The sequence below is a fragment of the Hippocampus guttulatus genome, chromosome 1, assembly GCF_054856545.1.
Source record: "Hippocampus guttulatus isolate MCC_2025c chromosome 1, RoL_Hgut_1.0, whole genome shotgun sequence".
NCBI classification, from domain to species: domain Eukaryota; kingdom Metazoa; phylum Chordata; class Actinopteri; order Syngnathiformes; family Syngnathidae; genus Hippocampus; species Hippocampus guttulatus.
Window position 1 is genome coordinate 19,983,547 of NC_141261.1, and position 13,626 is coordinate 19,997,172.

The 13,626-nt window shown below is 43.2% G+C and overlaps 1 protein-coding gene across 2 annotated transcripts; it reads left to right on the top strand.

The window, feature by feature from the left end:
- The first annotated feature begins 343 nt into the window (after positions 1-343).
- cbsa (cystathionine beta-synthase a) lies at positions 344-10,531 on the top strand. 2 transcript variants are annotated; one of them, XM_086117554.1, is made up of 15 exons: positions 344-511; positions 3,318-3,592; positions 3,745-3,851; positions 4,907-5,041; positions 5,149-5,228; positions 5,317-5,521; positions 5,640-5,731; positions 6,710-6,835; positions 6,923-7,007; positions 7,115-7,220; positions 7,867-7,944; positions 8,054-8,188; positions 8,270-8,378; positions 8,560-8,644; positions 9,839-10,531. In XM_086117554.1, the coding sequence occupies exons 2-15, from the start codon at positions 3,324-3,326 to the stop codon at positions 9,967-9,969; spliced, it is 1,743 nt and encodes a 580-aa protein (XP_085973680.1). In that variant the 5' UTR covers positions 344-511; positions 3,318-3,323; the 3' UTR covers positions 9,970-10,531. The 2 variants fall into 2 exon arrangements, with proteins under 2 accessions (XP_085973680.1, XP_085973688.1); XM_086117562.1 differs by having other exon boundaries at positions 368-511; positions 3,322-3,592.
- The last annotated feature ends 3,095 nt before the right edge of the window (positions 10,532-13,626 follow it).

Below are 13,626 nucleotides of genomic sequence, written 5' to 3' on the forward strand. Positions count from 1 at the left end.
CTGTTCAGCACATTTATATATGCTAACCGGGTTTCGGCCGATCCCAATCACCCTCGACTCGAACAGCTTTTTGAAAATGTCAACAGACGAGGCAGCTCTTCTCTGCAATGGAAGTGTTTACCCAATTTTCACCGTTACCTCTTTCCTTGTTTATTTCTTTTTAGCCGTGCGCACCTGCAATCTTTCTAAAAGTCGTTCGATTTGGGATCCACGTCAGGTCGGTCAATAAACCATAAACAGAGGGCGGGGACTGCGTGAACCAATCCAGTAACGAGAAATCTCCGTCCGTGAGTCGTGGAGAAGCTCAGGCTGACGCCCTCACCGCAGCCAATCAGCGAGCTTCATGACGATTTCCCAAAGTGTAAGCATCAAATCTGCACGCTTCGACACGGAAGCTGCAGATCGGACGTTTCTAACTCCGCAGTCCTGGCACAGCATCTCCAGTCTCTTGCGCTTGTCTCGACTCTTTGTCCAGTTTTTTTTTTTGCGACCACGTTTGAATTATTAATAGGTGAGTGAATATCGAGCGATCGCGCTAGCTTGGATTGAAGCGTAATTATGTTAAATGTTGGCGCTTTAGCCGTGACCTGTACATCCGCGGAAGCTGACGCAACTCCACCAACGTGTTCTTTTTAAATGTCTCGGTTGATTATTTGGCAAAAAAATGATATTTTAGCACAACGTGTATAATTTGCTGTTCTAACTTTTGCGGAAAGAGTGATAGTGAGCAGAGTGGCGAGGTTTTAAATTCGAAATTTGCTTTGTTCTGATGCAAGATTGCAACACTAGCAGCGTCTGGGTTACTGACGCACCTTCAAACACGTTGAGGTCTTCTTGTTGCGTGTTTTCATTTGTCACGTTGTGTTTCTTCGGTCTGCATTCCTGCTATTCACGGTTATCCCCTTTGTGATGTCTATCTGGGTTTGCTGCGTTGTGCTTTCTGCTGACAGCGCAGCCAGGGCTTTTTCTTTTTTCAATTGAAAATGACCTTCCCGTAAATTGTTGGTGTTTGAAAATCTGATTATGCCACAGAAAACTAATAATAAACGACTTCCATATAAAAGTTACGGATCTCACCAATATAAATCTGATGTATCCTCTTTGGAGGATTTAATTTGAAATTGTAGTCATGCAAAATAGATGATAAAAATATGGACTTCAAAACCTTTGAATAGGCCGACCACAATACTTTTATTCATATTGTATATAATGATATCTGCTGTGTCTAAAATCAATTTAAATGTTATATATAGATGTGTGTGTATATGTGCCAGTGTGTGTGCCTAAGTAGACCCCCTACAAACTGAAAGTTGGAGGCATATAAGGTATAGAGAACAGCTCGCATAAGTGTAAATGCATTTGTACACTTGAGTAGGTCTACCTGTTGACTTTATTCCTTTTCTTTTCAGAGTTAGATACACTCAATGAATGATCATTAAAACTCAAAGAACAAGGGGTAGGGCTAGATAAGTTTGTTACTTCTTCCTACTTCCTTTGAACATGTAAATTATACTGAATGATGACTATTTGTTTAAAAAAAAAAAAGACCTCTCTTTACTTCCTGACAAAATGTCTGTTATCTGTTTATATGTTCACTAAACAAACAAAGAATGATCGCTGTTTAAATCGACACGTGATAACTGTGAAACTGGGTGCTATATCTAGTCGTTCCCAGCACAGCAGATAAAGTTCCCTAGTGTCATGCCACTGAAATTAGTAACTGAATGACATCTTTTTTTTCTGATCCGCTTATCCTCACTATAGTCGCGGGGCGTGCTAGAGCCTATCCCAGCCGTATTTGGGCAGTAGGCGGGGTTCACCCTAAACTGGTTGCCAACCGATCGCAGGGCACATTGAGACAAACACCCATTTGCGCTCACACCTGGGGACAATTTAGAGTGTTCCATTAACCTGCCACGCATGTTTTTGGAATGGGGGAGGAAACCGGAGAACCCGGAGAAAACCCACGCAGGCACGGGGAGAACATGCAAACTCCACACTGGAAGGCTGGAGCCGGAATCGAATCTTGCACCTTTGCACTGTGAGGCGGATGTGCTAACCATGAGTCGCCCACCGGACCGCCTTGAATGACATCTGTTTCTTAGAATTATGATGATTATACAGTTTTATGCTTATAAATTTACATACCTTTGCAGAACTTACAACATGCACACTATTCTTTGAAAGACAGTGTGTGATAAGGTAAAACACATTACCGGTAGTTTTGAACTTGGAGTGTATGGAATTTCAAAATAGCACAACTAACAAAAACTAAACAAAACATAGCAATGAGCAAGTAAATAAATAGATGGTTCAGTCATGTATAATATCCCCCCCCCCCCCCCACCTTACCAGTATTTCCCAAATTCGGCCAAGGTGTGTAAATTTACAAGCACAACCATATGTTAAAAAGGAAGGATGCTTGCAAGTGTTAATAAGGCAAAGCATTTATAATCATTAGGCAAGGGAAAATAGTCATTCATTTGTTTAAGAATGCAGGTGGCACAACATTTTGCTCTATTCATAATATCCATTTAAAACGATTCTTTTAAAAAAGTAGTTTTAACTTTAATTATAACAGCAGCAGTTGTTTCTTAAGAACTAGATGGCTTTTTGTTCTTGAAATCAAATAGACTGAGCCAATATTAGCTAGAAGAGCCAGCGTGACTGTAATTTATCTACTGAGTCACTAACTCCATATTTCTGCATAATTTAAAACAAACCAGCATTTTGGAGACACGGCCTTGTCAAAACATCCCAAGATAAAGAACTACAGCGTTCTGTGGGAGTGGGGTGGAACAGGAGTGGAATTCCATGTTATGCTCTATCTAATAGGCAAATGGCAAAAAAAAAAAAAAAAAACTAAGTTGTTTATTTTAATATTTGATGCTTGTGAGGATTCTCTCTGGATCCAACTCTTTGTGCATAGAGAATTAAAAAAGTTGTTTTCCCCTCTCTCATTAAATGAATGTGTCTAAAAAGCAAATATGTGCTGAGAAAATAAACAATAACATTAACAAAGAGTATGTGCAGTGTAAACAAAACAGCCTGGGATTAATCATTGTTGGCGTGACTGAAAAATCATTTCAATGTGCTTTTTTATTGAGCTGCCTTTTTTTTGGGGGGCGGGGGGTATTCTACTATTGCTCAATACTCCCAAATGAGAAGTGCATGGTCTACGTCCTTCCTCAACTGGGCTATTGAAAAAGTTGCTCGAAATGTCAATTATTTTGCCTTGATCATTGAATGGCAAAATTTCTTGAACATGGCATTTTAATCTTATGTTTTTTTTTTTCGTTTTTCTGGTTCTTCCAAAGCAAGCCATGCCGTCAGTTCCCATGTCCAAAGAGGCCCCTCTCCAAAGCCCCAAATGCCCCCACACCGCCAAGCTACTTCACCAAACCAACGGTGAATTAAAACGACATGAGGGTTTGCTCCCGCTTAAGGGGCTAGACAGTGCGCCGACGGCCGAGGATAAGGCAGAGCCGAACGTTGGCATTCAGAGGAAATGGATCCGCCCGGACCTCCCTAGCCGCTGCAAGTGGAGCCTTGGGGCATCACAGGCAGAATCCCCTCACGCTCAAATCCCACGGTGAGTGGGAAGAAAATTCTCATTTAGTTTAGAAGAAAATGCTTCGATCAAACGAAATGGCGTGACAGAACAGCCCTTGCCAGTTGAATGATAATTTTTGTCATGCATGTGTATTTGCTGACACACCTGCGTTATTATTTTTATGCTGACAGAACGCCCACGCCTGCCATCCTTCCGAACATTTTGCACAGGATCGGTGACACTCCCCTGGTGCGGATCAACAAAATCCCAAAAGCATTTGGACTCAAATGTGAAATATGTGAGTCTCCGTGCACAAGGGATAATCTTCCACCGCGAGGTGACACTTGTTTTTCACTCTGGCCTGAAGACGACATTATCCTGGAGGAAATTAATCACCGCTTTACCGAATAATGGTGCCCTCATTAAGGGGTCAAGAATAGGTTAAAATTGAGATTTGCACATCCTTCATGAACCACTTATTTACTGTTGTAAATGCCTATATGAACTTTCAACAAGAAGTTTGGGATAACTGTTTGGCAAATTAAATTTCTAACTGTTAAAGGGACACTTGGTGTTAAGTCGATTGGGTCAAGCCACTATATTTGTGGCCTAATAACATGTAAATAAGCAACAATACTAAAGGTTTCCCCTGAACAAAGACCTTTCTGATGATTCGTTGACGCGAACTACTGCCGAGGAGGACTCGGATGTCCAAATTTTTATTTATTCATTTATTTATTTATTTATTTTTCTGACAAGTATTGGCGGCTGCTAGCGACAGCTTCTTCTCATACCCAGTACCTTAAAATCAGGCCGGTATCATATCCATACCTGGTATCGGTGCTCGTCCATGCCTGACTTGTAACTAGAAAAATCCGTAAACAGAGTCACTCATATCGCAAGGAATCACTGTATCCTGACAGCCATAGTATAAAGTAGTACGGAAAGTTGTTTATTGTAGTGAAAATTTTATAATTAACAGTGTTAACTTGTATCACATATCATGCTATCTGGAAGGGTTGCCACGCAAGCTCGTTGCTGTGCGAGTTTATGGTTTTCCTCTGCTTTATAAATGTACATGCAAAACAGCATCAGCTGCAAAAAGATGTCAAGAAGGGGGGAACGCAGTTGACCGTTTTTCTACGGTCAACTGCGTATGCCCAATGACAATGAAGTATTGTATAACATGTTTAAAGTTTGTTTTACCCTTTAACCCCTCCCAAAAAGAAGAAAAAATAGTGTAAGAGGAGCCGCACCCCACTGCTTGGGGAGTCGCTCCATCACAGATATGTAAATGGTGTTTCTCCATCAATTGTAGCTGAAATAAATCTCGTCGTTTCATTGTCTTGGTAGTGGCCAAGTGTGAGTTCTTCAATGCGGGCGGCAGTGTCAAAGACAGGATCAGTCTGCGCATGGTGGAGGACGCAGAGAGAGCGGGTGTCCTCAAACCAGGAGACACCATTATCGAGCCCACCTCTGGGAACACTGGTAAGTGAGCGCACGTTTGTGTTCACAAGTGCATGCGTTGCTATGACGAAAGGTATTTTAATAAGATGAAAGCAGAAGCCTCATAAATCTTGTTTGCTTATGTTGAGGCATTGGATTGGCTCTGGCCGCAGCCGTGAAAGGCTACCGCTGCATCATCGTCATGCCGGAGAAAATGAGCATGGAGAAGGTGAGTTTGTCTTGGCCACACACTCACTTCTTCCGCCCTTTTGAGACTTGTTTGTGAACTTTCATTAAAAGACCCTTTCTCAATGCAGGTGGATGTCCTGAGAGCACTCGGAGCCGAAATCGTGCGCACACCGACCAGCGCTCGCTTTGACTCCCCCGAATCCCACGTGGGAGTTGCCTGGCGCCTGAAAAACGAGATCCCCAACTCCCACATCCTGGATCAGTACCGCAACCCGAGCAACCCACTGGCTCACTACGACACCACAGCTGAAGAAATCCTGGAGCAGTGCGACGGTACGAGACATCCACGCCATGACAATCAAATACAAATACCGCACTCTGATGGCATGGCCTGTTGGGATCGCTTGCTTGATACTTTCTTTTCTCTCTCTCTCTCTCTCTCTCTCGACAGGTAAACTGGACATGCTGGTGGCAGGAGCCGGCACTGGAGGAACCATTACAGGCATTGCCCGCAAACTAAAGGAACGTTGCCCCAACATCAAGGTAATCAGTTCCCAGAAATTACAGTAGGGATTATTATGTAGATCCGTCCCATTTTCTTCCACTTATCTGGGATGATGTCATGTGGGAAGCGGTTTAAGCAGGGAAGCCCCGACTTGCTTATCCCTTGCCACTTCGTCCAATACCTCTGGGGGTATCCCAAGGCGTTCCCAGGCAGCCCTGGAGACATAGTATCTCCAGCATATCCTGGGTCACACCAGGGACCTCCTACTGGTGGGACATGCCCGGATCACCTCACTGGGGAGGTGCCTAGGAGGCATCCGAATCTGATGCCCGAGCCACCTCATCTGGCTCCTGATGATGTTGATGAGTAACAGCTCTACTCGAAGCCCCTCCCGGATGAATGAGCGTTTCGCTTCATCTCTAACGGACTGCCCAAACACCCAGCAAAGGAAAATACTTTCAGTCGCTTGTATCTGCTATCTTGTTCTTTCGCTCATGACCCAGGTGAGGGTAGGATTGTTGAGAGTTTTGCCTTTCAGCTCTGCTCTTTCTCCACCATGACAGGCCATTACGGCGTCAATATCGCTGCAGACGTCAATGTCCTGCTCCATTCTTCCCTCACTCATGAACAAGACTTAAAGGGATGATCCTGCCAGGATGTCCCATTTCTTTACTCAAAAACTTTGGTTATGTAAAATTTGATCAGGAAAATTATATTAGCCTGCATTTTCAAGTTTTATCACTTTGTTTTGGAGAAATTACTCAAAAACAAACCACTCTCAAATCGCCCCTTTCTAGTCCGCAATACAGCCACAGTCCGCTGGTATCGCTCCTGACAGGATGACGAAGCACTCGGTTGGATGGACATGGCCAAACGTCAGCCGATGTTTTCTACTGAAACAGCTGGTTGTCACTGTCTGGCCCAGCCAAAGATCTTGATTCTACCTTGTTAGAAGAATGCGTGAATCCGATGTGTCAACTGTCAGCTCGGACTAACTTTGGAACGTGTGTCTTTAGATTGTTTGTGTGGACCCATTAGGCTCTTGCCTCGCAGAGCCAGAAGAACTGAACAAGACGGATAAGACCCAGTACGAGGTGGAGGGCATCGGCTATGACTTCATTCCTACCGTACTCGACAGATCGGTGAGTTGCACCGGCCTTCCCCGACTTTTCTTCACGCGTGCTTGTTTGTCTGTGATAGCCACTGATGTCTTCATTTGGCGTTGTCAGGTTATTGATAGCTGGTATAAGTCCAATGACGAGGAGTCCTTCAATATGTCTCGAATGCTGATCAGGGATGAGGGCTTGCTGTGCGGTAAGCGCTTGCACATCCCAACCAGAAACATACCCGAAGTAACAGTAAATATTATCACCACCATGCTAAGCTAATCTTGGCAGTGAAAGTAATTGTGTGTTAAATAGGGGGGAGCTCTGGCACCGCCATGGCAGCTGCTGTCATTGTTGCCAAAGAATTGAAAGAAGGACAGCGCTGTGTGGTCATCCTTCCAGACTCCGTCCGAAACTACATGTAAGGCATCAATTAGTTATAAAGCAGGCCGGTACGGTCACTCGCGCGGTTTGGCAGCTGCCTCAAAGCAAGAAGGCTGTTAGATTGCGGTTTTGGATATCACTTCAAATTTCTCCACTGACCACCCTCTGCAATTGTTTTCCCTATTGAATAATGAACACATTTTCCCTTGTAATGTACCATATTGGTCTGCTTTTGCTGTAGTTTTGGAATAATAGATCGTCAGCACGTTTATTTATGATTTGAGCTGACATAAAGGTATACTCTTCACCGATGGGTATATTTCATTGATGTCAAGCAGTGACAGAGTATATCCAATCGGTGCATTCACATAAGGTGTGATGTGTGTCCGATTTTTATACACATTTGGATTAAGCCTAATTTTGAATCATGCACTGAAGCATGTTTGAAATGTACCACCAGAACCATAAAGTATGAATCCAGCCTGTGCTCATCCTGTGATTGGCAGGTGATCAGTCTCGTCCCCATGACCCTGAACAGGTTAATCGGCACAGAAAATGGATGGCTATAGAGGGCCCAGAAGTTTCTTTTTTCACCAATGTATCAAACCAGTTTAGATTAATGATGAGCTCTGATCAACTGGATCGGGTTAGAAAAAAATGAATTTCCAAATGCTTTCTACAAGGTCCAAATTCCTGAGCGACAAATGGATGGTGCAGAAGGGCTTCCTGAGCGAGAAGGAACTCACGGTGAAAAAACCCTGGTATGTTGCAAGTTACATTTTCATCCCGAGCAAATCTCAACGTGCAGTCCTTTCATATGTAAATCGGACATTTACTGAAGAGATGCACAATCTCTCTCTTGTTGGTCAGGTGGTGGAACCTAAGCGTGCAATATTTGAACCTGTGTGCACCTCTCACTGTCTTGCCAACTGTAAGCTGCCAGAGGACAATCAAAATCTTGAAAGAGAAGGGCTTTGACCAGGCGCCCGTGGTGGATGAGTCCGGGTGTGTGACCTGGTAGCACATAAATGGCAAATGTTTACCATGGCGAAATGCTTCATTGTGCGTTTTTGTCCCGATGTTTAGGGTCATCCTGGGTATGGTGACTTTGGGGAACATGCTGGCTTCTATACTTGCAGGGAAGATCAAGCTGTCGGATCCGGTTAGCAAAGTGCTCTACAAGCAGTTCAAACAGGTCAGACTAAATTATTGCTTCGACCGAAATCCTTTTGAAATCAAATTCCAGATTGGATTATTTTCTTTTCATATTTCTCGTCAAGACTGGGCAATAAAGCCTTGATTTGCCAAATCATCTCGTTTGTTTATTGATTTGAATGTTTAGTTACTTTCATTGTCCCCTTGTATCATCATTTCAGATCCGCCTGTTGGACAACTTGGGAAAGTTGTCCCGAATTCTGGAAATAGATCACTTTGCCCTGGTGGTTCATGAGCAGATCCAGTGTAAGTTGTCTAAACATTTTGCTCCAGACTACCTGAAAAAATACACGTGTGTTTTAGATCACACAACTCAGTATTCACAATTTGAAACAGTTTCCATGTGTCTAAAGAACACATCTGTGGCATGCTTGTGGCAAAATACTCCAAGGATAAAACAAAACAAAACAAAAAAACACACAGCACATTTGATGCCATCTTAAAATAGACTCATTGTATGCTCAGCGTATTTGCGGTGGCCGCCTGCTTGCTTACACTTGAAGAAGCCAAGTCAGAGTGTGGAAAACAAGTGAGCGCTTCAAATAAATTTTTGTGGGGCGTGGGCACATGTCCAAACACAAACACTCCCTGCCCCGTCAACAATTTCATGAAGCAACCCAGTGCGTGCCGATTATACGAGTGTTGTTTATTAGACGCTAACACTAACATATACTACTGCTTACTAACTTGATGATAATGCTGCTCCCCCTGCTCACCACACATACTTTAAAGGTCAGGTGTGAAGTAAACTTGGCCAACCACCTTTTGAATAACACTGAAGGCTAAAACGGTTTCAAGCATACGTTGGGTTAGTTTTTTCAACGCAACCCACCAAGGATCATCGTTAGACACATAGTGTCATAGCATAACATCGAGAATGCTTGTGTTGTGCAATCACGTGACGTCATTTAATGCATTTAAAATGCAGAGTCGCCACTGCATTGTTGATTGTCCCGTTAACTACTCTTTGCCATTGTTATCGAGTTATTCGGCGTAACACCTCGGCGCTGTGTGGCAATGCGCTGTACACATTCAGACAAAGAGTCGTTTGAGTGGCCAAAAGATAAAAAATAGGTCACAAAAACGGACCAGAAAATTGGAACAATACAGTTTCGTTCTCGCAAAGCAAATGAATTTCACGCCAGTGTCGACGAGCGTTCTTTGTTACAAGCACTTAGAAGACAGCTGCTTTCTCAACCGGATTTGCAAAAATGGACGGTGTGCTAATCAATGAAAACTCCGGCTGTTGTTTATGAAAACATCTGATTCAAAGGATTATACGTGTCCATGGATGTAATACTGTATGAAAATATTTCAAACTATATCAGTGCAATGGATGAAAGGCACTGTATCAATGGCTTTATTTATTCAGCATATTTTCAATTTGCCGTGCAAGTCCTGCACTTAATGCTTTTCTTTTCCGTTCTACTTCTGTTTCAGACTTGGCAGACGGCTCTCCCAGTTTAAAGCAGATGGTCTTTGGGGTTGTCACCGCTGTCGACCTGCTCAACTTTGTCACAGGCCGTGAGCGGCGGGAGCGGTCTTTCTCAGATTCAACGGACGAGATGTGACTGTGAATGATGCAGAGCAGTGCTTGTACAGTTCTTCCAGCGTCATCATGTATTACAGACGTGTTGAGTTAATTTTTTTCTCAAGTATGATTAAAAAAAAAAAAAGGGTGAGTATTGGGAGTCACTTTTCTATGTACGTAAACGTTAAATGTTGAAAATGTTACTTCATTCATATAACTTGACGTTGGATCTTTTTTTCAAGAAATTGGTTGTTAAGAAGTAAATCTGCTTGCTGTGCATAAAGAGTTGTTTGTTCCAGTAGAAAGCTTTTGTTTGTTATTATTGTAAATGGTTAAGACTTTGGTTTGAGAAAAGGGATATAAGAATGAAGACGAAGACGGTTAGCAAAACTTATATTAATGTTGATATTCATTTCTAGTTACAGTGCATGCGTTTGCTGCTTTTGCGTGGATGCAGGACATGTATTTTGAGTATCCTTAAGGAGGTATTTTTGCATTCAACACATTGCCACTAGTTTCGAGGTGTCGGGGGAGAAAGTTGTTTTTATTGACTTATTGTAATGTAATTCATGTTGATGGTTCAATAAAGATGGTGCATTCAATTTCAACTTTCATTTGACAAATCTTAACTCATGCATCTTCAGATTGCTATGGAGCACCAAGAGTGCCCAGAGGAGGACCAAGGGTGCCCAGATTAAATCAATAAATATCCATCCACTCATTCATTATCTGATCCACTCATGGGCATCAATCAATGTATCATTTAATAATTAAATGTGTCATGTTGTATTTCTGGGCAAGGTAGTCCAGTGGTTAGCACGTCGACTTCACAGTGCAGAGGTACCGGGTTCAATTCCAGCTCCGGCCTCCCTGTGTGGTGTTTGCATGTTCTCCCCGGGCCTGCGTGGGTTTTCTCCGGATACTCTGGTTTCCTCCCACATTCCAAAAACATGCATGGCAGGCTGATGGAACGTTCGAAATCGTCCCTAGGTGTGAGTGTGGGCGTGGATGGTTGTTCGTGTCTGTGTGCCCTGCGATTGGCTGGCAACCGATTCAGGGTTTCCCCCGCCTACTGCCCGAAGACAGCTGGGATAGGCTCCAGCACCCCCCGCGACCCTAGTGAGGATAAAAGCGGTTTGGAAAATGAATGAATGAATGCATGTTGTATTAGTGGTCCTCAACTAGAAAGGCTGTAGGTCCAGGGGCGGTTCTGGATCAATTTCACTGAGGGGGCCGGGCTGGGGCCAGGGGTTTTGATGGGGGGGCACATTCAACCCAGGGCTAAAAAGACAGATTCGAAATCTTATTTGACTTTTTATTTCTTCAGACTTTGAAGTTGTAGTCATAACATTACAGTGATGAGAAAAGACACAGTATTAGGAGGGCTAAAATGTCTGCAAGCGTAACAATACGTCTGTTGAGAATATTCAAACCAGGGGATGATATGGTACCAGCCTGCCGGGGACAAAAATTGCAAATACACTGAAGCTAGATGTTTTACATGCATATAATTATCCAAATTTTAAAAGGCAATGTCTTATATATTGATCCTGTTAAATAAAAATTAAAATAAAAAGGGAGACTAAAAAAGTTACACCCACACACACTCTACACCCACACACACTCACACGCACACACACGATCACGCGCGCACACACACACGCGCACGCACGCACGCACACACACACACACACAAGTAGCACTCGTGTCGTGGTAATTTCCTTTCTCTGCGGACTGCTTCTCATTTTCCCGCTCATTTTTAAATGGCGCAGTGCACAAAAGGGTCCGACTAGAATGTTAAATCACGTACTTTGGTTCCACCTTTCGCGTCGGCGACTCGGCACGACTGCGTAATCTGCGCTCGGAGGGGGGGCCAGAATCGGTGCTACAGGGGCACTGTGTAGGTCCACTTTTTTTTTTATAAGACCAAGGTCCGGTCCCATGCACGGCGGTCATGGGGAGCAGGGCTATATGCCAATTTAGTATGGTCAAGCCAAGCTTATACAAATCAACACTCCTCACAACCAACCAATAATGGGGTGCATGAAAATAACAATTATTCACTTTGCCAGTACACAGCAAATAATGAGAGGTATTGTGTTGAGGCAGAGGAACTCTTTTATCTTGTTAAGTTGTGTCTGCTTAATAATAGAAATAGCCCTTTTAGGGAAATAAGACATTTTTACTTTCTTTGTTAAACAGTAGTTGTCTTTTTTTCCCTTAATTTAACAAAAGCAAACCAAAATACTCATTTTACCAAAATAAATACTAAACATAAAAACAAAAATATTATTTTCATTTGTACAATTCCCCTTTTCACATCCCCTCTGAAATCACTGAAAAATATATCAGAAGAGGAGTTAAGAACCATTTTAAATACTGACACAAGGGAGCACAGGAATGTGCAGTGCTGTTCTTCCACTAAAGGTGAATGCAATGTCTGAGGCATGCAAATATTATTTGAGAACGCCATTGGGATGTTCATTTACCATGGTGCGGTGTTCTGCTGTTAAACAGCTGCAAAGATCCCCGGGTAGACGGGAGCAAAACTGCACACAATCGAAACCTCCCGCGATTCGTCTTGTCTAATTGTCTGTGTGCGGCTCTCCTGTGCTGAAGCTGTGAGCACACTGTGGCGTCGCGCATGCGTCTGTTTCCTGACACAATCATCCATTTTGAATGCGTGACGCTTATGTATGGGCACACCTTAAGTTCAGAGGAGCCAATCAGCGCATCGTATATGCTGACGCTTATGTATGGGCACACCTTAACTTCAGAGGAGCCAATCAGCGCATCGTTATCGCCGACATGCCCTGCTCAGCCAGGGTCTCCAGTTCGTCAAACATTATACACACACAGTCACGCTGCTGCGTCCTCTGCAATACATCTGTTCGTGCACGCAAATAATAAAACGGATAATTTTAACAAGCGATCGCGGTAATGCACAGATTATAGTCCAAAAATATAAAATGTATAACATAAAAATCACTTTATAATTTATTATTTTATAAAATTTGCCGAGGGTCTGGACAGAGGAGGTCGGCGGTCCGGACAGAGGAGGTCGGCGGTCCGGTCGTGGATCGCGGTCCGCCAGTTGAGGAAGACGGCACTACACCCTCAGCTTCTCGCCAGTCAGTCGCAGAGCACATAAAGAGACAAAACATTCACACCGTCATCATACCTGTCAATTTGTCGGAGCGCCAACCTGTATAAACTACCCCAAAAATCCTTATAAAGAGCAAAAAATCCATATAACATACCAAATCATTTTATATGTCAAAATAACGGCAGAAAAAAACGGAAATTTTCAGAATCCGTATGATTTGTGCGATACGGCCATATACGTAAGATTCACCACAAAATCCGTATGAATTTTGGCTAAACCGTATGAGTTGACAGGTATGCGTCATTGAGCGCAACCGATCCCACCGCCCGCACACAAGTCCGGCGTGTGTACTGTACCATTACACTATCAGCTACTCTTCAAATAAAATACATACAAATATTGAAATAAATACTGAAATGTATTTGATAAAAATAGTTTGGCAAGTTATTTAATTTTGGCACTCCTGTGGTCCTCCATAGAGTACTTCAAGCGGAGTTTTCTTTCCACGCGTGTGTGTGGTGTCAAGATTGTGCACAGGAGGCGCTCTCAAAAAACGGCAGGATTTATTTGACGAGGAAATATGACGTCATC